Genomic DNA, 25,167 nt, shown 5'->3' on the forward strand with positions numbered 1-25,167 from the left:
TTTTCTTTTCTTTCATTTGTGTATGTGTTGTTGGTTTGTTTTAATTGTAAAATTAATAAAATTTATTTACATAAAAAAGACAAAATAAACAAACACAAAATTATGCATATACCAACATATATGACATGGGGAAACAATACAGTTTAGTTCGGATATTTAACTCTAATAGTCTCTCTATGTGGGTCCCTGCTTTGAGCCTAACCAGCTCGGCCAGGAAGGTGGCTGGCACACACCCTGTCATTGATTCATCCATTTTCTCAGCCCCAGTCCCTTCACTATTCAGGTGCTGACCATGCACCAGGGGCTCTGCAAGTTACATCTTCAGTTGCAGTAGAGGAAATGAGTCTTCTGCTGGCACAAAATAGGCCCATTCAGTCAGCTGTCCTTTCAGCTTCTCGGAACTGTCACTAAATGAAGGATTGTAAGTTGAGGGCTATCATACGCATATATTTTTCCAATGAATATTAGTCAAGCCAGGCGCTACCTTGGTTTGATGAGATTGTCTCATCCAGCCATTCTACAACTTTCTGGTTGGCTGCAGAGAAAATATTTCTCCATGGAGCATATGGTACTACTGGCCCCTTTTCCATTTACATAGGCACAGAAGCCTTCTCCTCGCACTGGAAACCTGAAAAAGGACAAGGAATTACTATCTACATGGCAGTGATAACTGAGGGTAGAAATTAGCATTGCAGGAATAATACTTCCAAGAATATTACCAGCTTAAAAACATACTAGACTTCAGCCAATACTGTGCCCCTAGGATGCATTGGATCAATGCTGCGTCACCTGTAAAGTCATGGAATCAATTATTAACCAATCCATCATCCTCCACTTAGAGACAAACAACCTACTCTCCAATAAACAATTTGGTTTCAGAAAAAAACTATCCTGTAATCTGCAACTCTTACACTGAAAAACATATGGACGACACAACCTCGACCAGGGCAAAGCAATAGACGCAATCTACATAGACTTCTGTAAAGCCTTTGATTCAGTGGTACACGACAAACTACTCCTAAAAATAAAATCCTATGGTATCTCTGGACAACTGAATAACTGGATAGAAGCATTCCTGGCAAACAGACAACAAATGGTCAAAATTGGGAGCGTCCTATCAAATTCTGTACCTGTCAATAGTGGTGTCCCCAAGGCAGTGTTCTAGGACCAACTCTCTTCATACTCTACATAAATGACCTCTGTGATCATATTAAGAGCAATTGCGTTCTTTTTGCTGATGATGTAAAGCTGTTCAATACCACAGACAATACTGCTACCCTACAAAAAGATCTTGACTATGTATCAGAATGGTCAAACAAATGGCAACTTCAAATCTCAACAAATAAATGCTCTGTCTTACATATTGGCAAAAAAATCAGAAAATAAAATACAAGCTGAATAGTCAAGATCTTGTTGATGACCCAAGCTCTGTAAAGCACCTTGGAATACTCACCTCTAATGATCTAAGTGCTAGAGCCCACTGCAACTACATAGCCAAAAAGGCATTAAGAGTTGTTAACCTAATCCTACGTAGCTTTTTCTCTGGTAATATCACACTACTAACCAGAGCATACAAAACATTTGCTAGACCAATACTCGAATACAGTTCATCAGTCTGGAACCCACATTACGTATCTGATATTAGCACAATTGAGAAAGTCCAGAAATATTTCACAAGAAGAGTTCTCCACTCCTCTACTCGCTGTAGAATACCTTATGCCACCAGACTTGAAATTCTAGAACTAGAAAACCTTGAATTACGCCGTCTTCGGTCTGATTTAAGCATGGTATATAAAATCATACATTGCAATGTCCTACCTGTCAATGAATACTTCAGCTTCAACCATAACAACACAAGAGCACACAATAGATACAAACTCAAAGTTAACCGCACCAAACTTGATTGCAGGAAATACGACTTCAGCAATAGAGTGGTCAATGTCTGGAATACTCTACCTGACTCTGTAGTTTCTTCCCCAAACCCCAAAAACTTTAACCTTAGACTGTCTACTATTGACCTCACCCCTTTCCTAAGAGGTCTGTAGGATGCGTGCATAAGCGCACCAACGTGCCTACCGTCCCTGTCCTATTGTTTCTCTTATTCTTCTTTTATTTTTCTTATATGTACCCATTTCATGTATTCACAACTATGTATACACTTATACTTATTATCTTGTAAACAATTGGCAAATCAAATAAATAAATAAATGTTGGGGAATTGCTAGCTAGCCTGGAAAGAGGAGACAATTGAGGGCCTAGCTTGGAATTGCTGAGCAGCCACAAATGGCATAAACATAATCTCCAACCTCCAGTCCATACCTCACTCAGTATTTGCGCAAAGCTGAGCAAGATGGAGCTACTTGCTGAAGTGGAGGCCCTACCAGCCTGATCACCCCTGCCATGTTGTGGGCCAAGTCCAGTGGCCACAGGTGGAGCAACTAGCCCTCAACAGTGGGGTGCAGCCCTGCCAGGCATAGGCTCAGGAAGGAGAAGTGTGGGACTGCCTTGAGCCATCAGCCCTCTTGAAGCCGCCACCCCAGTCACTGGGACCGGGACCAGAAACCTGGCCCTACCCCCCTGGACCTGGCTGGGTCCTAGGTGATCTCAACCCCCACTGGACCCTCCGCCAATAAAATCCACCTGTCAGGGTTCTAACTAAGACACCCCAAACGAAAGGACTCAGGGGCTTGAAAGTTTCCCAAAGAACAATTTACTAGAGTATGTCATATTGGCACAATGCTGGTGATAACAGGCTCTAAAATTTCCACCAGTTTTCACCCCTAATTGAATGCAAAGCTTTGTCTCTTCCCCCCATAAGGCATCCCATGATCCAATCAGCACACAGTTCAAGTCATTGGGTGACCTCAGTCTCCACCTGCCAGCCATCTGCACAAATGTCCTTGGTTCCCAGGGCCAAGAATGTTTTGGTTATAATGTTCCACTATCTCTGCACCCCACTCCTTATCCATTATCTCCAGACTGTGTCAGCCCTGAAGCTCCACATAAAAGTCCAGTAGAAAAAAAAGAAAATGGCTACCATCCAGCCAGCATCAGGATTGACACTATCTTTGACAGGAGCCCAGGTAAGCTAACCTTCCTTAATCAAGTGTGGGTGCACATGGACCGATATACCTTGGTTTACCATGATGAAGTGACCATGGTGAATGCCTTAGTCGCAAGTCTCGAGAGGAAGGCCACCAACTGGGTGACAAGCCTCCACAATGAAGGAGCCCAGAGCTTGGGGACGTGGATGTGTTCCTGGCTCAGCTCAGGGCCAAATTTGAAGATGACAAGTCCAGCAGACCAAGTCAGAAATGCGGACTATCAGGTAAGAGAACCAACTGGTGAGGGAGTACATCCGAGAGTACCACAGGATTGCAGGGAAACTGAGGCATTGGCCAGAGCAGCTGCTAGACTACCACTTCAGGAATGGCCTGAATCAAGAGCTGTACCACACCTGTCTGGCTAGGGGAATACCTGACCAGATTCGTGATTGGTATTGGATAGCGACAATGGTGGAACTGGGCAAAAAGTATTACCAGAGCCATGGGCGAGGAGGAACGAGAACCAGCCAAAGAGGAGTCAGGAACAGCACCCACCAGGAAGGAAGCTGCTGCTGGTGCCAGCATCAATCCACCCACCCACCCCTGAGCCTCCGAGGAGCGGGATCAGTTTGTGTTTCTGATGCGGCCAGGAAGGTCACCGAGCAGCTGTGTGCTTGGTACCAACTCCTAAAGCAAGTTCAAAAGCCCCAGCCACATCCAGGTACCTTCCACGCACTAGTGGAGTCCGACTGTCAATTTCAAAGCAAGATTTTGTTGATTGCACCCATTGCCACTTTTCAGTTGCGATAGAGTCAGGGGGGAGGGAGAGCCACCTGTGGAATGTCCAGTTCCAGACAGTAACAAGAAATTGTCCCGTGGGAACCAAGGGTATCTAACCAGATGTGTGACCAAGACCTGGACAGTTTTTACATAACAATACCTAGTTAATTGGACAACGTGAGCTGCACTAATGGGGAAGGGAGATTCTGTTCTTTAATTATGTGAAAACCGCTGGAACTAGTTAGAGTTGGTTTTGCTTCAATCTGTGCTGATATGATGTACTCAGTAAAGTTTAGCATAAAGAGATCAGATCGTCTCAGGCTTGTTTGCTTGCTTGGATTTATTAGTCAGAAGCATGACAACCTGCCTTAGAGATAATACCTTTCAGGGAAAACAGCAAACTCCAATTTTATGACCGAGCTCTTCCTCCCTACATATAAAAATATAAAAATTAACACCAGACACACCTGTTCTTGGAGGTTGTATATCACTTATCCATCCTGAACTTCTCAATCCATATCAGCTGGCCAGCAGCGCAGGGACCACCAAATATTACATACTATTGCTTCAATAATTTTCTTCTATTTTCCTCCCTTTTCTATGTTTTATATGTTGGGGAGAGAAGCTTAGCCAAAAATTATCTCAATTCTTATTATTCTTTCAGCCACTAAAGCGGAAATGTAACATCTATAAATACTTTGAAAGGGTAAGTAGGTCTATAAGTCCCATAAACAAATAAAACATACTTACTGAATTTTAGACTCTGTGCCATTGGACCACTTCCAGGTCTGATTAACCTCTCTTGAGAGACCAAACCAATAATGAAGTGGATTGAGAATATCTACCCAAAAATCCTAGAAGGAAAATAATATATAATAAAATCCCCATTCAGCAGACTAATCAGGATAGAAGTCTATTGAGTGTCTTTTGAATGCCAAATACATTATTTGTATCAAATTATTTCATTTGTACAAAACCATATAATTAAGGTAAAATTAATGTAATGTAACTGTCTTGTCAGAACTATTTCAGATACTGCGGGATTGTCCATTATTTTAGGGAGATTTCTAGCCAAAAATGGGGCCTTTTGCATCCAAAGTCCACTAAAAGGAAGTCTGTTAAATTAAACTGTCTACTGCAATGATGCATATGCAACTGTATTTAAATTTAAATCAAATTTAAACACATTGCATAGGATTCAGCAGGAATATATGAATTTATCTTATCGTAATACCCCTCAAGTATTAATTAATATTAATAACTCATCAAGATAACAAACATGTTTATGGCAACTTTTATGCAGATAATGTATTTATTGATTTTATGTGCATTCACTCTTACTGATCATTTAGATTGACCTTCTCTCTAGAGCAGTGGTCCCCAACCTTTTTTGTACCAGGGACCGGTTTCAAGCAGAAACATTTTTCAAGGACCGGGGGAGAGAGAATCCGAGTTTGGTAGTTTGCTTGCAGACGTTTCATTACCTGACTAGGTAACATCTGATGTTGTTACCTAGTCGGGTAATAAAACGTCTGCCAGCAAACTCACCAAGTCAGGAGCGCCTCGGCCCTGCCTCCCTCAGCCCCATCCCTCAGGTGTCTCCCTCCCTCCCTCCCTCAGGTGTCTGCCTCGTTCCTCTCTCAGTCACTCTATCGCTCCTCCAGCAGCCCAAGAAGCCGGGGGTGTGTGGCTTTCCTGTCGCCACAGCTTCCCCGAAGCGCCCGTTTCACCCCCACCCCGCCCGCCCGCCCGCTCGCGGTTCAATCCACAGTGCTCCGTTCTACCTGCCTGCCTGCCTGCCTTCTTCGTTTCGGAGCAGCTTCGGCTGATAAAAAGAGGCGAATAGTTATTATTCTCAGCCGAAGCTGCTCCTAAACAACCAGACAGGCAGGCAGGCAGAACGGAGCACTGTGTATTGAACCGCGAGCGGGCGGCGGGTGGGGTGGGGTGAAACGGGCGCTTCAGGGAAGCTGCGGCGACAGGAAAAGCCACCCCCGGCTTCTTTGAAGCAGTTTCTTCCTGGGCTGGTGGAGGAGCAGAAAGCGACTGAGAGAGCTGAGCCAGAGAGCAGGACAGGCTTCGGTTGCTTCCTCCCTCCCCTTCTTTCATTTGTGTCCTTGATCCCGATCCCAGCAGCATTCACCGAAGGCGAAGAAAGCCGCCATTTTTTTTATTTTTTTTATTTGCGGCCCGGTAAAGAGTGCTCCACGGCCCGGTACCGGTCCAGCGACCCCGTGGTTGGGGACCCCTGCTCTAGAGGACCTCTCCCCAACATGGTCTTTCAGATTTTCCAATGGTGGACCACTTGAGGCTATAATTGATCGTATGTCTTGATTTTGATCATACCAATATTTGCTGCTGATCATCCTCTTTTTTTTCTTTTCTTTCACCTTACCCAGATCTATAGATTTAAGAAAGCAGAATCTTGATATAAAATGTCCAAAATTTAAGCCTGGCACAAGGAAAGCTGAATTGGAAAGAGGAGGAGTCTGGTTTAATAATTGAAGAAGCATCAATCACCTATGCTATGCTGATGACACTACCCCAATAATAAAAAATGTAAGAGATTGTTAAATGAATCCGGCTTCCCCTATTGACTTTGCTTGTCAGAAGTTTGCAAAAGCTGATCACATAACCTCAGGACACTGCAACCGTCATAAATAAGAACCAGTTGTCAAGCATCTGGATTTTGATTATGGAGATGCTGCAGTGGTCGTAAGTATGAAAAATGGTCATAAGCAGGGGTGGGATTCTACCTGGTTGGACCGGTTCTGTAGAACTGGTTGTTATGATTCTGCCCAGTTCGTAGAACCGGCAAATTGCGCCATTGGCTGGTCCTGCCCCTTGCCTCCTCACCCAACCACTCCTTACCTGGCATGCGTGCCATCAAATTTGCCTGCTAAGTTGCTATTTTTTTTCTTTTCCCAACCATCAGCTGTTCTGCTGTGCCAGGAGATTTAGATTAGCTAGAAAGCAGGAAATCGTTGAATTTCTTGCTTTTTAGCTAATCTAAAAGCAGAGCTGAGCCTGCCTTAGGACTGAAGCTTTTATTTTTTTAGTGCAGACTCAGGTAGCAGATTGCAGATAGATCGATCTCTGAGTGAATCTGTGATTCTGTGAGCAACTCAATCTGCCTGCCTGGTTTGCCTGATTTTGGTTAAAGTTGCTCTTTTTTAAATAAAAAATTAAAAATTTACATAAATATTTACAATATTTACATACAAACCACACCCAGCCAGTCCCGTGACTACCAAGCCACATCCAGTCAGCAAGCCACGCCCACTCAGTCACATGACCACCAAGCCACACCCACAAATTAGGCCACGCCCACAGAACCGGTTGTTAAGAAATTTGAATTCCACTCCTGGTCATAAGTCACTTTTTTCAGTGCCATTGTAACTTTGAATGGTCACTAAATAAACTTGTTATAAGTCAAGGACTACCTGTACTCAGTGGTGGGCTTCACATAATGTAACAACCAGTTCTATGAGCATGCGCTTTGTGTGCGCACTTGCGCACATTATCTAAAATAGGGGTCACCAACCTTTAGGACCTCAGGGACCACCAAACTCATAATTTTAATTATATTATCACTAATATGAATTTTGACTGACGGTGGTTTGCTGACGTTGGAGAGAGAGAGAGAGAGAGAGAGAGAGAGAGATATCTGATCTAACCTCCCTCTCTCATACACACACACACACAAACACACGGAGGCAGGGCTGGGATTCAAATTTCTTAACAACTGGTTCTTGGGCGTGGCCTAATTTGTGGGCGTGGCTTGGTCATGTGACTGACTGGCCATGGCTTGTATGTAAATATTATAAATATTTATGTAAATATTGATTTTTTTTATTAAAAAAAAGGTTAATTTTTAACAAAGATTGAAGGGAAAGTGGATAAAAATAAAACATGGGAATGGCTCACAATGGAGCATCTGAGTCTGTCATATAAAATTTGCTTGCAAGCAAACTCACAAAATTAACTCACAGCACACCATGTATGGAAACATTTAATTTATTAAAAAAAGAGCAACTTTTACCCAAAATTAGGCAAAGCAGGCAGGCATATTGAGTTGATCACAGAATCACAGATTCACTTAGAGATCTGTGTTTCTGCCATTGGCTATCTGGGTCTGCAATTGAATAATAGAACCTTCAGTCCTAAGGGAGGTTCAGCTCTGCTTAAAAGCAGAGCCGAGGATCTATAGATAAGCTAGAAATCAAAAAATCCAATGATTTCCTGTTTTCAAGTTAATCTAAATTTCCTGGCACAGCAGAACAACTGATGGTTGGGGGAAAAAAATGGAAAAATAGCAACTTAGCAGGCAAGTTTGCCAGGTAAGAAGTGAGTGGGCAGGAGGGTTCCTGCGGACCATGTGGGCGGCTCAGCCTTGTGTTCCGGTGCAGCCTGGATTAATTGCTTTGGGGGGTTCTCTGGGGGTGACATCTCTCTGCAGACCACCAAAATTTTCCGCCCACCAGTTGGCAACCACTGATCTAAAACAGCAGTTCCAAGCTAAAATGCTTACCTTCTCCAGAATCAGCGGTGAGTAGAACAGGTAAGGCACGGAAAACTCTGCCACGCAAATCAACTGAGCCAGAAATGAAGAGATTTAGGACCAGATAGGGCGGGTGCGGGTGGGTGGGGCCAGCTGATGGTCAGAACTACCGGTTCACTAGAACCAGTCCAAACCAGCAGCAGCCCACCACTGCCTGTACTACAGTAACAATAAATCGGGATACTCGACTCGTGCAAGAAAATTACACAAGTAAATTATAAACAATGGCACAATACACTTGCTGAATGATTCACTGGGCCATCTGTAAAAATTATCGTGTGCCAGTAGTGAAAATTGGTGAGAACACAGAGTTCAAAAAGAAGTTGAAAATGAGCAGATTAAAATATTGTGAGGTTTCCCAATACAAACTGGCAAAGTCTTGGCATATAACACATCCAATTTAACTGTGGTTGAAAAAAAGAAAGTGCGGATAATTGATGTGGCAATACCGTAGTAGTAGAATAGAAGACAAGGAATTGGAGAAGATCAGAATGTATGAAAATCAACATATGAAAATCAAAATTGAAAGATGGTGTAAATCAGCTGTAGTGGTCCCAGTGACTATCAGCACCCTGACTGCCATACTAAGAAATCTTGGAGAACACTTAGAAAATCTGCACATTGACAAAATTTCCATCTGTCAATTATAAAAGGCCATACTTTTTGGATCTACACATATAACTGATACATTACAACTTCCTAGATTCTTGGGAAGAATTTGATGCATATGAAGGCGAACACCAGCAGCTGTGGTTTCACATTGTTATGAACAGAGAATAATAAGTAACTCGACAAACCTGTGACCCGTTGGGTCATTTTTTGAAAGAAAGTGTGCAGTCTGATGTGATCAGAACAAACATTAAATTTTAGGCTGAGCACATATTTTTACACAATGCTGGATGATCCCATCTAAGATGAGTGCCTATCATAAATAATAAAATAATTGTGATGACAAATGTTCAATAATAAGTCAATATACACTTAACTAAACAGATTAATTAGAATGACTATGGGTAGGCAAAAAAGCAGTGGTAGTTGGAGCAACTTCCATCTTTCTGCTGGCTTGCTCATTGACCTTGCTTGTGGGAACTTGGCAGGGACACCAGAAATCACTATCATGTGAATGCAGGGATGTTGCAAAAGCCATAACTGTGAATAAAACTGGTTTGAACATTGTAGAAATTTCAATTCCAAAGGAGAAATGGTTCCTGAAATATTTACAAATCCTTAAGTTACCAGATTTTGAATACCTTGATTAAAAAAAGTTGTTAATAGTATAATACTTGAGGGGTACAGACAACCAGATTAGCACAAGAGTTTTTATGGTATATAGATAATAAATATAACAAAATGTAATATGACTGGTTTTTATATTTGTGAATACCAGGACAATTATGCAATTAATCATGATGTCTCCTTATTCCTTACCAATTCCTTCTGAGAATCAATCACAGCCAAGGAGGCATTAAGTGAGGAACAGGTGCTTAAACTGACAGTCCAATTCCTTTCTTCTTTTGATACATAGAAACACTTCCCTAGGTATCCAATCCAGGAATCTGGGCAGGCAACACCTTGGCTTGCAGAGGAAGGATAAGGCAGATATGTTTCTGTTTTTTTAACTGGAAATAAAACAAAATGGACAAATCATAGAGCTTAAAATTAGCTACAATTCTGTAGTAGTGAGATGGCTTAATATTAACTATTAATAGTTAACTATGTTAACTACTAGCTCGATACCCATGCTTCACTACAAAACTATGTGGTCAGGCTTAGTTTTGGGGGAGGAAAATAAGGGGGGGAAATTCTGCCTCTATCTACTAGCATTCGTCAATATTAGCGTCCTGTCAGTATGTGAGAGAGTTGAGGGCTGTTTGGAAACTGAAACAAAATTTGCTGTGTGAGCAAGCAGGAGACAGCAAGGAACCTGGACTCTTCTGTTCTAAAGCTGCTTGGTGTTGTGAAACTAAAACTGAAAGGGAACCTCCTCTCCTCTGCTTGTGTTTTGCATTTGGAACAGATTTCTTTTCAGGTGGGACGGGGGAGTAGAACTCCTTAGCATCAGAGCATGTTAATAATAATATACAAAATACTAATGCTGTGATGGTCATTTCAAAAAATCCTTTCTTAGTGAGCACCTAGAAGCCAAGAGAAACATATGTGCCAAATTTCAAGTTTGTAGTCTTTACGATTATGGAGATTGTGTGATGATGCGTGAGTGGTATTTCACTTTTATAGATAGATAGATACCGTGTTTCTCATATAATAAGGCCAGGTCTTATTTTTTTTTTGAGCCCCGAAAAAATGGCTAGGCTGTCTTTTTGGGGGTGACTTAATTCCCCCCCCTTGCATCTTCGGGCAGGCAGGCGGCAATGGCTTGGATGTTGACCTTGGCATTGGTGGGGCACTTCATAATGGGGTCAATGCAGGCAGCACCATATCCGGGTATGCAACAAAAGTACTTCCTAACGGCAAGCCCCCCCACCATTCCCCCCCATTTTGCATGTTTTAATATAGGCCTTAATTTGGGGGGAGGGGCTTAATTTCATTTCAAGCCTATAAAACATGCTGGGACTTCCTATTGGGGGAGGCCGTATTTTTGGAGAAACAGGGTAGAAAGGGAGGGAGGGAGGGAGGGAGGGAGGGAGGGAGGGAGGGAGGGAGGGAGGGAGGAAGGAAGGAAGGAAGGAAGGAAGGAAGGAAGGAAGGAAGGAAAGAAAGAAAGAAAGAAAGAAAGAAAGAAAGAAAGAAAGAAAGAAAGAAAGAAAGAAAGAAAGAAAGAAAGAAAGAAAGAAAGAAAAGATATAGAATTCTTTATTGGCCAAGTGTGATTGGACACACAAGGAATTTGTCTTGGTACAAATGCTGTCAGTATACATAAAAGAAAAGATACATTCGTCAAGAGTTGAGAATCCAGGTACAACACTTAATGCTAGTCATAGGGTACAATAAGCAATCAAATCATGCTAGGAAACAATCTAAATTGTAAGGATACAAGCAACAAAGTTACAGTCATACAGTCACAAGTGGGAGGGGATGGGTGATAAGGAGTGATGAGAAGATTAATAGTAATAGTAGTGCAGACTTTGTAAATAGTTGGACAGTGTTGAGGGAATTATTTGTTTAGCAGAGTGATGGCGTTCGGGGAAAAACTGTCCTTGTGTTTAATTCTGGTGTGCAGTGCTCTGCAGCGTCGTTTTGAGGGTAGGAGTTGAAACAGTTTATGTCCGGGATGTAAATATTTTCACAGCCCTCTTTTTATTAAGCCACCTCACTTAAATTGAAATTCCAGGATTTTTTAAGGAAGCCAAGTCTGTAAATACAGGTAGTCTTCATTTACCGACCACATTTGGGACTGGCAATTATATTGCTAAGTGATGCAGTTGTAAAGCAAACAATAACATGACTGTGCCCAAGTTATTTTTTTAAATTAATTTATAATGTAAAATACAAAAATAGAAAATAGTAGGAAAGATAGGGGAGGGAAAAGAGAAGGGAAAAGTGTAGTAAAAAGAGGGGAAAGGAAAAAAAGGTGTTGACTTCCGATTCCCTTTGGTGCAGTAAAATAAGATAATAACATCAAATTTCAACTTTTTACTTTTACATAATAGTATAAACTAGTCATTTCTAGAACAACAAACCTTCCTAGTTGGTAAAACCAAAAATCGAAGTTTCATTTTTTTTTCTACCTCAAGCACAAAGTCCTGAAGTGGTTTCCAAGTAGAAACAAAAGTAATTGTATTTTTTTTCCTTTAATCAAAGCAGTCAATTTACCCATCTCTGCTAACTCCCATCAACTTTTGCAGCCATTTGTCCATTTTGGGAATAAAAGTATCCTTCAATTTTTGCGTATAAAGTAATCTTGCTGCTGTCAACATATACAACATCAAAGTTCCAATTTTTTTCCAAGTCTTTTTCCATTAAACCCAAAAGAAAGGTTTCTTTATATTCAGTTTGAGAATTTTCTGTATTAGGATAGGAATCCTACTCTAATATTTCTTTGCTTTGTCACATGTCTACCATAAGTGATAACAGGTCCCTTCTTTACTTTTGCATTTCCAAGATTCATCGGAAATACCTTGATGCATTCTTGACAACTTATCTGGTGTTAAATACTAATGATACATTATCGTATAGAAGTTTTCTTTTAAATTATAATTTAGTGTAAATTTTAAAGCTTTTGTCCACATATTCTCCCATTGTTCAAGCATTACATTATATCCAAAATTCCTTGCCCACTGAATCCTGCAGTGCTTTACATATTCATTTTCCAAATTCAAATTCAACAGCAATGACTGTGCCCAGGTTATGACAGCAGTTAGTTTGTTAGTTCTGGTTGCAGTTGTTAAGCAAATCACCACAGATCAAGAGTGTCAAACCCAAGGCCTGCAGGCTGGATCTGGCCTGTGAAGTGATCGGATCTGGCTCGTGCGGCTGTCCTGGTCTACCCAATGTGAAGAAGAAAGGTCGGCTAGCATGGCTCCGGCCCAGTCTACCCAGTACGAAGAGGAAAGATCAGGCCAGGGTGGGGTTGGCCCAGTCTACCCAGTGCGAAGAGGAAACATGCCAGCAGTTGGGGAGTGGCGTCAAGTTGGCCATGCCCACCCAGTTGGCCACGCCTGCCCAGTTGGCCATGCCCACCCAGCCCCCTAAGGTCAACCACAGCCCTGATGTGGCCCTCAATTGAGTTTGATACCCCTGGATTATACTATCTCCCCCCCCCCAATTTGCATTGAGCTTGACCTTCCTTTCACATAACAATCTTTCCCTCCAGGGGCAATTGTGTCAAAAAATATGGCAATCACAGTAGTGCAATAAAATTCTTCCCTTTGTGGATATGGAGGAAACATTTGTCACGCTTACAAAAATCCTAGCTTCATTTGCACTGCCATAAGCATTTTCACATTTTTTTGATGAACACACTGTTGCTACTCCTTCCTTCCAAATCGTTCTGTGGTTTAAATGCATGTAGTGATCTTGATGCAAACAATGACAACTATGGACAAGTTAAATAGAAATGTCTTACTACTTACCAGCCAATACAATTATAACGATAAACAAAACAATGATCAGAATAACAGCTGTAATGATTTTTTTGTTTGAAGTGCACTGATGTACGAGACCTGAAAAACAGACATGAAAATATCAGGAGACAAAGTTCAAGATTTTATTGTGATAGTTTTGACTTTTTTATTTTTGTTTTCTTGTAAGCTGCTCAGGCTGTAGTCACACTATGGGTGGCTATGTAGACATTATGGCAAATTAAGAGAGAGGGAAAGGATCAGCTATTTCTTAATGCCAGAGACTGCACATTTACCCCAAGCAACTAGCTGTAATTTGTATGAACGGTTTTCATGTTCTGTATGTTAGAACTTAGAATTTTCAGCTTTGTGTGTTGCAGTTGGGATATGAAACTGTAATGCAGGGGAATTTGGGAAAGGAAGTTCAAAATATTTGGACAGCTTTTGGTTGGAAAAGTCTGGTGTATTTCCATCTGTTGACAATTAAGGTTTTTGGTCTGACACACACCAGCCGATCCTGCCACAAATAAATAAACCATGAATCACCCTCATCTCTCTCCCTCCACAAGGAAAGACAGAAGGTGACAGTTAACGTGACTCCAAGGAGGCCAGAAACACAGCCTTGTGGTCTGCTTTGTGTGGCCTTCAGGTTTCTTTCCACACAGAACAGATTTAATGAATCAGGAGTGGCTAAGATCCTCCATCCTTCTCACAGTCGAACAATTCATCCTATGTTTCAGTCTCCAGCCCCCTAATCATCCTGGTGCTTCTCTGCACTCTTTCTAGAGTCTCAACATCTTTTTAATAGTATAGATATTCCTCACTTCCTTCAGCTAATGCACAGTGATATTCATAGGCCCCAGCTCTGCCTTGAAGGCCCTCCTTAAGAGGGGTTTCCCAGCAAAGGGGACATCCTTGCAGTTCTAAGTAACATACTTGGAGTTATAAGTGCACCTCTACTTTGCCTTGCTAAAAGCTAGTATAAATGTCCCAGAAAAAGATACCAGAAAAACCTTCTCTGCAAAGATGCTGCAAAGATCCTTTGCTAAGCAGTTCTAAGGAACGTCAGCTGCACAGCAACACAATTTGTTATGGGAAACAAGTGAGAAACAGAAAGAGAGAAGTACAGTCACTTGAAGGAATATTTAGAAGATAAGCCACATTGTACAAAAAAGCATTGTGCAAAACAGAGCATTTCAATACAGCCTCATCTTCTCCAACATCAATTAATCAGATCTTGTTCTTTGAGACAAAGATATTAACGTCCATTTCTTCCTCTTCAGAATGATGGCTGATCTGCATTTCCCCCTCCAAACCCAACTGCCCAAAGTCAGTGGCAGGGTTTCTCTCCTGAAAATGCAAACTACTCAGGAAGGTGACGTGGGAAACTGACCAAAGTTTAGCCTATAATTGGCTTTTTCTGAAGTTTTTCTTTTCAAAAAGAGGAACAGCCTCAACTTCCTCTCTTCAAAGCCAGGAGGAAAAAAGATAAGGATCCTGTTTTTTTTTTACTTTCCTGTGGCCCAGCTCCACCCATTGTGTTGCATTACTCCCCCCCCCTCCAAGATTACAAAGGCCCCCAGGCAGGTGTCCACCTTTGCTTTGACCAGCATTTCTTGTCCTATTTGCATCAGACTTTCGATCAGAAGATTCAGTTGTCACCTCAGAAGTCAAATTATCACAACATGCAGAATCTCTTTCTTCCCCTAAAAGAAGGCAGAATATCATAAGTAGGACAATAAGGATATGGTCTAGTTTTGCTATTGAGGAGACACTGCCCACAATACCCAACCAGGGCTCCATCTTTCCCAGTCTAAACAATTTAAAGAAATATTTTAAGTAGCTGAAATTCACAAAGATCCCAAAATCCTGAACGTTCACTGGCAGAACTGTAACATTTCAGGTGATTATATTAGGAGGTGATGCCCATGTCATAGGACAAAACTGGGTGTGGATCTGAAGTATTTCCACTGCTTTTGTGGTGCACATTGGAAGATCTTACTTTTGCACAAGCAGGTATGTATATTGCTGAATTTTATCTGAAACTGACATTCCACACAGAATCCCAAGTGTGGAAGTTTCTTGATTTACTCCATGAGCCTCTTAAAGCTCAGAAGATAATCTGGCAGAGTCCTCTCAGATGTTCCTCCTGGTTGGTTAGAATTAGTGTGGTTTGCTCCCAGTACATCTCTTACCAGAAGAACCAAGGATGACTGAAGAAAACAATCCTACTGGTAACTAATTCTCTTACCAGTTCTCCTTAATTCTAGCTTGAGTCCAGTCATCTCCAAAAATTGCAGATCAAAACTTTGGCCCATTCAAATTTGCTTTTTCAACTAATGCCTGCCTTACTTATGGTGATTCCTCTGCTTAGAATAGAAACCAATGTTTTTAGCCATAGAATCAATGAAAAGTTGTTTTTTGACTTGATTAGTACTCCAGCTTTTTTCCTGCTTTCTGTATTCTCAGCTAGATGAAAGAAAGATCTGAAGGCCTCACCTGTAATTCTTCCTGACATCATTCTAGCTTTCTGTGTTCACCCCGCCTCGCCCCAGATCAGGATTCAGACTGTATGGAAAGAAAAGAAATTGGTATTACTCATTCCTGCACTGGAATGCATTATTGAGATATTACTATAGAGAAGATACAGATACGACTGCTTGGCTTTCCTGCGGTTCGCCTGCCTTCCCTTTCTGACTCTGTCTGCTGCCTGTGTTGCCACATGAAGACGAGTCTCGTGCTGCCTGCCGCTCCGGCCCACCGACGCTCAGTGGATTGCCTGCCTTCCCTACCACCTGTTTCTGCCTGCTGCTTGCACAGGTAATCAACTCACCTGTGCTGAGTGGGCTGCGGCTGCTGCCAGACACCTTCAACCTTCGCGTGCACATTGCCTACGCTGGCCATGTCTACCCCCCTTCACTAGGGTTTACTTTGGGGGTAGGATTTATATTAGGCGCAAACATAAAAGACAGGCTAGGGCTTATTTTTGGATAGGTCTTGTTTTTGGGGGAAACACAGTATTTATCTCTTAATTTTCATGCTCTACCATTTCTTCAATTATTCATCTACCTGAAAGAATTTACATACCTGATCTTCCCATTCCAGTTTCCAGTTTCACCCTTCAGACGATCCTCTGAGTGAGATGGACTACAGCTATTCCAAGATCACAAAGTGAAAACTGTGGGTGGATAGTTAAGAACCATATTCTCTGGAAATAAATTAATGAATAAGTACTGTATATACCAAGGAGCAGGATGCACAATGATAGAAAATCCACACAAACACACAAAAGGAGACTTGCCTTGTTTGCCTAAAGAAATTTGACTTGCAAATCCTCACCCCCACTCCATAATCTTTCACCATAAGCCCATTCTGATTAAGAATAAACTCATGTGAGCCATTAGATCTTGTGGATATTGTCAATATTTTTCTCTGTTTTCTCTGTGATGACTGAAAACAATGTCAACAAGATCTAAGCCAAATGCCTTCTCAAAAAGGCTTTAGTTATCCCTGAAGATTTCAGAGTGTAGGCGGGTAATGTTTTAAATGGGTGGAAAACATAAGAAATGCATTTTTTAAATTTCATGCTAAGCCAGCCTCCTCGCAAAGCAGCTGATTATATTAGTCAAGCTTATTTTCATTTTAAAGGTCAACTGTGAAGGTCAATGCATGGCAAAGCATCAACTTTCATTTATCTGGTGTTTTTTTTTCCAAAAAATAAGGTTGTAAGCTGTCCTTCAAAGCAATCTTTCCCAAAGTTTAAATTATCAAATGCCCAAATTTCTTTTTAAAAGATGCTTGCTAATAGTAGGGGCTAGATGATCTCTGAGGTCCCATCTATACTCAGTTATCTATCTCTGCCCATGCCAACCAAATGATCCTACAGGTAGTTCTCGACTTACGGCCTCAATTGAGTCCAAAATGTTCTGTTGTTAAGCGAGACATTTGTTAAGTGAGTTTTGTCCCATATGCTATCTTTCTTGCCACAGTTGTTAAGCGAATCATTGCAGTTGATACATTAGTAACCCGGTTGTTAAGTGAATCTGGCTTTTCCATTGACTTTGCTTATGAGGAGGTCGCAAAAGGTGATCACATGTCCTTGGGACACAGCAATGGTCATGAATATGAATTAATTGCCAAGCATCTGAATTTTGTACACATGATCGTGGGGATGTTGCAAAGGTGGTAACTATGAAAAATGGTCATAAGTCCATAAATTATAGTGCTGTTGTAACTTTGATCAGTCACTAAATGAACTATTGTAAGTCAAAGGACTACCCAAGGGTGGGATTCTACCGGTTCGGACCAGTTCTATAGAACCAGTTGTTATGATTCTGCGCAGTTCAGAGAACTGGCAAATTGTGCCCCTGGCTGGCCCCTCCCCTCTCCGCCCACCCCTCCCCTCCCCACCCAGTCATCGCGCATGCGCAACATTGTGGGCATGCCCGACACCGCTGACTGCGTTCTTCCCCGCCCAGTCACTCCTTAAGGTATTTCTTTCCCCCACTCCCGACAATCAGCTGTTCCTATGATCAGCTGTTCCAGGATTCCCCTCACTTGCTTACTGCTTCACCCACGCGGCTTCCCTGAGGCCCAGGAAGGCAAACAATGAAGGGCGGGGGCGCAGCCGCCCCTGCCCCTTCCATTTTTTGCCTTCCTGGGCCCTAGGGAAGCTTCTTAGGAGCAAAAATGCCCCCCCCCCCAGGAGGCTTCCCTGAGGCCCAGGAGGCCCCAAAACAGAGTGCAGGGGGGTGCTGCCCCCTGGGAGCAAAAAGGCCCTCCCCGGGAGGCTTCCCTGAGGCCTAGAAGGCCCAAAAAGATGGGGTTGGGGTTTTTTTTTGCTGCCAAACAAAAGAAGCCACGCCCACCATCATATGGCCACACCCACCTAGCCACACCCACAGAACCGGTTGTTACAAAATTTGAATCCCACCCCTGGGACTACCTGTATTAAGGTGCTTTCTCTGAAGGTTTGGAGGCTTTGGCTTGGGTGGAAAAGGACAGGTTTCAGCTCAACCCTAAGAAGGCCGAGTGGCTTTGGGTTTTAGGGCTCATGGGATCTGGTGACTTGCCACCTTTGGGACTGAATGGGTGGCAGTACCCCACAGAAAACTGGTGAATACTTTGGCAGGACTTCTGGAGCTACAGCTCCACTTTCTGGAGCAAAGATATAACTTATCTTTAGAGTATATCACATCACATTTTCGTCTTTTCAATAATTGTAAACACCTCCATTATTTGTATCCCTCATTATTTTTACAAATCACTCAAGGCCAACATATCCAACACAACTTCATCCTGTTTTACCCCACAACAACAACCCTGTGAGGTGGGTTTGATCTGAGAGAGTGACTGGCCCAAAGTCACTCAGCTGGTTTTCATAGCTAAGGCAGGACTTGAACCCACAATCTCCCACTTTCTAGCCCTGTACTTTAACCACTAGACCAAATTGGCTCTCTTCTGATGTCAAAATCCTCTCAATTTTAAAATTTCCCTGAGAAATTTCTAATCAATCAATCAGAATAGAGATGGAAGGGACCTCCAAGATCCCTCTATGCTCAAGCAGGAGACTCTGTACCCTGATGACGAATCTATGGTATGTGAGCCAGAGGTGGCACACAGAACCCTCTCTCTTCGCCCCAGCTCAGCTCTGCCGCGCATGAGCGCATGCCTCCCACCGGTCAGCTGGGGGACAGGGTGCAAGCACGGCCCATGTGCGGGGGCGTGGCACATGCACAGGGGACATGTGTGCATGCACAGGGGATGCACATGCATGTGCAGGGGATGCACGCACATTGCATTTTGGCAACGCGTGCGCACACGCACACTTTGGGCGCTTGATGCCAAAAAGGTTAGCCATCACTGCCCCATATCATTTCAGACTAGTGGCTGTCCAGTCTTTTCTTAAAAACCTCCAGTGATGAAGCGCCTACAACTTCAGAAGGCAAGCTGTTCCACTGGTTGTTCTCACTGTTAGGCAGTTTCTCCTGAATTCCAGATTGCTTCTCTCCTTGATTAGTTTCTATCCATTGTTTCTTATCTTGCCTTCTGGTGCTTTGGAAGTTGACCCCCCTCTTCTTTGTGGCAGCCCCTCAAATACTGGAAGACTGCTGTCATGTTCCCCCTGATCCTTTTCTCTAGACTAGCCAAACCCTATTCCTGCAACCGTTCATCGTGTTTTGATTTCCAGGCGATTGAAAGTTTTTATCCCGGGGGGAAGAATTTGCTAATGGACCTGCTATTGAGGAAGCGACAGTTGACGGGAAGTTATCCACGCCATAGTCCCAGACATGCAATCTGCAGCCTTCCTGAACTTCTGGGAGGCCCGTTTTTTTGCCCTCCCCCAGCCTCCGCGTGTGCCCTGCCACTTTCCTGCATCTAAAACGGCCGTGTGGGGACTCCTGGGAGGGAGGAGTGGGGTCTCTCCTTGATTAGTTTTCATCCATTGTTTCTTGCCCTACTCTCTGGAGAATTAGAAAATAAATTGGGACTCCCTCCTCTTTATGGCCATCTCTCAAATAATAGAATATTGCTATCCTGTCCCCGTCCCACCCAGTCCTCCTTTTCTCTAGACTAGCCAAATCCAAATCCTGCAACCATTCTTCATATATTTTTGTCTCCAGTCCTTTAATCATCTGAGTTGCTCTTCTTTTCATTTTTTCCAAAGTCTCAAACATCTTTTTTGTAATGTGGTGACCAAAACTGGATGCTGTATTCCAGGTGTGGCCTAACTAAGGCTTTATAAAGTGGTACTAATATTTTATGTGATTTTGATTCTGTGCCTCTGTTTATACAATCAAGGATTGTATTAGCTTTTTTGGCTTCTGCTGCACACTGCTAGCTCATATTTAAGTGATCGTCTACCAGGACTCCAAGGTTCCTCTCACATTTACTGTTTTTGAGCCAGGTTTCACCTAATTTATACAGTGTACCTTTAATTCTTCCTGCCGTGTAAAACCTTGCTTTTCTCCACATTAAATTTAATTTTGTTGTTCAAGTCTGTCAAGATCTTTTTGGATCCTGAGCTTGTCTTCTGGGCTGTTGACTATTTCTGCCAGTTTAGTGTCATCCGTAAATTTGACAAGATCCCCTTCTATTCTCTCATCTAAGTCATTTATGAAGATATTGAAGAGTACTGGGCCTAAGATAGAACCTTGTGGTACCCCACTACTTAGTTCCCTCCACGTAGACTTAGACCCATTAAGGACTACTCAGTTAACAGATAATCATGGTTGGAAGGGTCCTTGTAGGTCATCTAGTCCAACTCCCCACTCGGCCAAGCGGGAGACCCTACACCATTCCTGACAAATGGCAGTCCAATCTCTTCTTGAAAGTCTCAAGTGATGAAGCTCCCACAATTTCCGAGGACAAGGTGTTCCCTTGGTTGATTGTTCACACTGTCAGAAAGTTTCTCGTTTCCAGGTTAAATCTGTTTGTCAGCCAGTTACGAATCCATCTGGTGGTAATGCTATCTATCCCATTTCTTTCAAACTTACCAAGAAGAAGGTTGTGGTCTACTTTGTCGAATGCCTTGCTGAAGTCTAAGTATACTATGTCCACAACATTTCACTGGTCTACTAATTTACTCACTTTCAAAGAATGAAGTAAGATTGGTTTGGCATGATCTATTTTTAACAAACTTGTGCTGGCTTTTAGTTATAACTTTATTTGTTTCTACATATTTGCATATCTGTTTTTTGATTATCTTTTCCAGTATCTTCCCAGGGATTGATTTTAGGCTGATGTTGGTCTATAGTTTCCTGGGTCTCTCCCCCCAACTTTTTTTTTTGAAGATGGGAACCACATCACCTCTTTCCCAATTCTCAGGTAATTCCCCATAGCAGCTATGAAAGCCTCATATCAGATATTCAGATGCTGGGAAGTTTTTATAGCATGGAGATTGAAATATATGTATCTTACTAAATGTGGTTTAAGCATATTCAACTACCAAAAGGAAACATGTAAAAGACAGATTAGGGATACAAGTTAAAATAGGCAAGAAAATGGTAAAACAATTTATCCACTCTAGATGTGTTCAAATCACCAGGATCAGATGGATTACATCCCAGAGTTCTGAAGAAGCAGATCTGATGTCAGAACCACTGAACCATATGTTTCAAACATCCTGGAGCACCAGGGAACTATGAGAGGACTGGAAAAAGAGCTGAAAGGAAAACATGGATCCAGGAAACTACTGACCAATCAGTCTGATATCAATACCTGGGAAGATCCTAGAAAAGATAAGCAACAAATCTGCAACACCTAGAAGTTATAACCAGAAGCCAACATGGGTTTGTAAAAAAAAAAAAAAAGATCATGCCAAAAAAATCTTATTGAATTTGAATGATGCAGGAATTGGGTATGTCTAGTTAGATGAAAAAAAGGTCTAGGGGTGTGTGGAAAGGGAATTTCACGAAGGCAGTAGTTTCACCAAAATAAAACAGGAAAAGCCCAAGGGGAACATCAGGTCAGCCAGAAAACAAACTTACATAAGAAAAGGAATCAAATAAAAAGTATTAAAGAATCCCTATAGACAAAAGCCTAAGTAATTAAGAAAACTAGACAAATAGGAAAAGGAAACAAAATATAATTTAGAAAACCCTTACAAACACAGGACATACCAAATAAGCAAAACAAACAGACAAAAGACACAAAATATAAATTACAAAAGGGACAGACAGGAGATTGCCACAGAACAAATATAAAAAACTATCTTAAAGCTAAAAGAGATTACAGAAAACCAATAATACAATCTGGCCACCCCACGGAGTTTGCCTTCCACACCCCACAGAGTTTGCCCTCCGGCGGAAATAAAGACAAACTCAAATAGGATTTGAAACATTAGGCACAAATACAAACACTCACACAAAATCAACTTACAAAGGGAAAAAAGGGTATAAAAAACCAGGGACTTACCATAAGAAGCTAGCTAGCCCAGGAACGCAGATTTCTCGCTGTTCTCCGTCTTCCTGAAAAATAAAGAGACCCAGCTTTCAAGCAGTTGTCCATATCCTTGAGCCGGAGCTCTCCCAGTGGGAAAATCGAATCCTCGAAAGAAAGGCATTTTGACACCTTTCAACAGGTGACATGATAGCAGTGTTCCAATATCTCAGGAGTTGCCACAAAGAAGAGGGAGTCAAGCTATTCTCCAAAGCACCTGAGGGCAGGACAAGAAGGAATGGATGGAAACTAATCAAGGAGAGAAGCTACCTAGAACTAAGGAGAAATTCCCTTAGGTAAAACCAGGGGTAGTCAACCTTTTTATACCCACCGCCCACTTTTGTATCTCTGTTAGTAGTAATTTTTTTTCTAACCGCCCACCAGTTCCACAGTAATGGTGATTTATTAAGTAGGGGACAAAACCCCTACTGCCCACCATGAAAGTTGGAACTCCCACTAGTGGGCCGTAGGGACCAGGTTGACTACCACTGGGTAAAACCATAAAAATAAAACAAGAAATCAAGTTCTAGGCCATTGAGGGGATTAAGCATCAAAATGTTTGAAAATAAAAGGAATGTAAAGTTTTATTTGATCAAAGTTAAAATAGATACTGGTATTTTATTCCTGATAGCCCTTAATGGGTTTCTGCTGACCAGAACTTAATAACAAGATTTTAAAGGTTTATTTATAGATAAAGAGAAGAGATATAGGAAGAAGAGATCTTTGCTGAAATGAAACAGGTGGTAGGTTAACAATTGTTTATATTTGTTATGAAGGGGGAAGTCATTTATACCTTTCCTTCCTTCCTATTCTGCACTTTCTACTGCCTTTTTAGTGTCTATTCTTCTCTTTTTAATTAGTTCAATAACGTTATTAACAAAAAATTTAAGAACTATTTTTCCTCCACAGCCCAACAGCCACAAAGCACTGTTGCTGTCTTTTTTCATGCCTCCCGAAAGCATGAAAGTTATCACAAGATTAGAAAACACACGTACCAGTCACCAAAAATGCAATGACGTGTCCTTAGCAGCACTTGCAGTACGGGGGTGTGACCCCAATTAGTCCACCCGCTGCTTGCAAAATAAAACCCCCAAATCCGCAAAGTTGTTGTTGGAAAGCGATTAACTCACAGGCAAAGGGGGAGGAACGTTTCTGCAGAAGCCTCGAGGGGAGCCGGACAGCTCCACGGAGAGCCAACCATGAAACACACACAGATCCGGGAGGTCCAGTTATTCTACCGCCTGCCCGTTCAGTCTTGTTAGGCTACAGCCAGGAGCCTCATCCTCCTTCCCCCCTCGCAGGTGCCAGCCCATCCCTGCTCTTCCACAGTATTTATTCCCACTCCCAGAAAAGAAGCAACCGCTCGGCCTCCACACCTTGCAGCTGTCCACGTTGCCAAGGTAACCCCGCCTCTACCTTCCTTCCTGTGGCCGACACCTGGCAGCCCCTCCGCAGCTGCTGCCGCTTACTCCTCCCTGAGCCGCCTCCGCAGATGTCAGAGCGGTTAACGCGGCTAACCAGAGTTTTCTACCCCTCTTTGCCTCTCCCTTCTTCTCACCTCTGAATGCAAATGTTGGGGCCGCGGTAGAAGAAAGGGCAGGGAGAAAAAAAAACCCCCTTCGCCAACACAAGCCCAGGCAGCAGCAGGCGCCAAGAGCAGGGCGGGCCTTCCAAGGACCGCTAGGGAAGTTTCCCCGCCCCCGCCACACCCAGAGCGCCCTTCTTCACCTGAGCTTGCAGGGTCCGAGCGAGGGCTTTTCTCTGACCACGCTTCGCAACGAGGAGTCTACACAATAGCCCTCGGACTCGTCAGCCTGCCACCTCCCGTCCCTAGGCCTCGCCCCACTCCATCAAATAGGGCGGGGGGGGGAAAAACAACAACCCGCAGGCTTATACGGCCTTATTCCACGAAGCAGCAGAGGGCTGGGCAAGGAGTAGCGCGTGGAAGCTTGTTAAAGGGAGATCCCAATCTAGAAGTAACGAGAACTTTTCTGAGAGAAGAGTGAATCCTCCCACAGTCGTGGGTGCTGGCTCGCTGGAACTCTTCAAGAATAGACAGGACCCCCATTTGATTTGACCGGGATGGAATAAAATCTCCTGCCTTGAGCTGGGAGTTGGACTAGAAGACCTTTGAGATCCTTTCCAACCCTGTGATTCTATGTTCTATGATTCTAGAGCAGCGGTCCCCAAACTTGGCCAGTTTTAAGACTTGTGGACTTCCACTCCCAGAATTCCTGAGCTAACATGACTGGAGGAGGAATTCTGGGAGTGGAAGTCCACAAGTCTTAAAGCTGTCGAGTTTGAAGATCCCCTGTTCTAGAGCAGAGGTTGCCAACCTTTTGGACCTCGGGGACCACCAGACTCATAATTGTAAATCCCACGGATCACTAATATGAATTTTGACTGATGGTGGCTTGCTGATGTTGGTGGGAAAGTCGGTCCCATATTTCAGAGCTGCAGTAGTTACAGGCCTGCCATGGATTAGCTGCACCGGGCCAGTCTTGTGACTACTGCAGCTCTGGAATATGGGACCGGCCCATGATGGGGTTGGAAATCTCCACCATAGGGGTTGGCACGTGTAATGTGCAAATTTGCAGGTGATGCAACATGCAAAAAGCAGCACAGCCCTCGCCAACCAGGACAAGGTAATGGTGCTGTTGTGACAAGAGGGGGGCGGTGGCACAGGTGGGCTGAAGCAGAGATGGAGATGGCTGGAAGGTGCAGGAGCGCCGCTCTACTTGCATTTGTGTGGCATCAGCATTCTGCCTTGCTCGAGAAGCCTGGCCGAAGTTTCCTGCGCTGCTCGTGCTTCAGCGCTTTGACT

The 25,167-nt window shown here is 42.9% G+C and overlaps 1 protein-coding gene across 8 annotated transcripts; it reads right to left on the reverse strand.

The window, feature by feature from the left end:
• LOC113423190 (C-type lectin domain family 2 member D-like) lies at nucleotides 1–24,161 on the reverse strand. 8 transcript variants are annotated; one of them, XM_087954369.1, is made up of 10 exons: nucleotides 24,072–24,161; nucleotides 22,320–22,372; nucleotides 16,491–16,611; nucleotides 15,903–15,971; nucleotides 14,999–15,109; nucleotides 13,416–13,505; nucleotides 9,814–10,004; nucleotides 4,575–4,678; nucleotides 485–628; nucleotides 1–407 (listed from the first exon to the last, which is right to left on the reverse strand). In XM_087954369.1, exons 4-9 carry the CDS (start codon nucleotides 15,922–15,924, stop codon nucleotides 505–507), a joined length of 642 nt encoding a protein of 213 aa, XP_087810495.1. In that variant the 5' UTR covers nucleotides 15,925–15,971; nucleotides 16,491–16,611; nucleotides 22,320–22,372; nucleotides 24,072–24,161; the 3' UTR covers nucleotides 1–407; nucleotides 485–504. The 8 variants fall into 8 exon arrangements, with proteins under 8 accessions (XP_087810495.1, XP_087810494.1, XP_087810493.1 ...); XM_087954368.1 differs by adding an exon at nucleotides 22,476–22,560 and having other exon boundaries at nucleotides 1–628; nucleotides 24,072–24,156; XM_087954367.1 differs by adding an exon at nucleotides 22,476–22,560 and having other exon boundaries at nucleotides 1–628; nucleotides 23,902–24,150.
• Nucleotides 24,162–25,167: the final 1,006 nt, after the last annotated feature.

The sequence above is a fragment of the Notechis scutatus genome, chromosome 2, assembly GCF_049901735.1.
Source record: "Notechis scutatus isolate UNSWTSFEM ecotype Mainland chromosome 2, rNotScu1.2, whole genome shotgun sequence".
Classification (NCBI taxonomy): Eukaryota; Metazoa; Chordata; class Lepidosauria; order Squamata; family Elapidae; genus Notechis; species Notechis scutatus.

Excerpts from the sequence above, each read along its gene's own strand:
- LOC113423190 (XM_087954369.1), bottom strand. The coding sequence starts at position 15,924 with ATGATGTCAGGAAGAATTACAG. Across the intron at positions 15,110-15,902 it reads GATGTCAGGAAGAATTACAG|GGGAAGAAAGAGATTCTGCA; the intron begins GTGAGGCCTTCA and ends GCCTTCTTTTAG. Across the intron at positions 629-4,574 it reads GGCACAGAGTCTAAAATTCA|GTTTCCAGTGCGAGGAGAAG; the intron begins GTAAGTATGTTT and ends GTCCTTTTTCAG.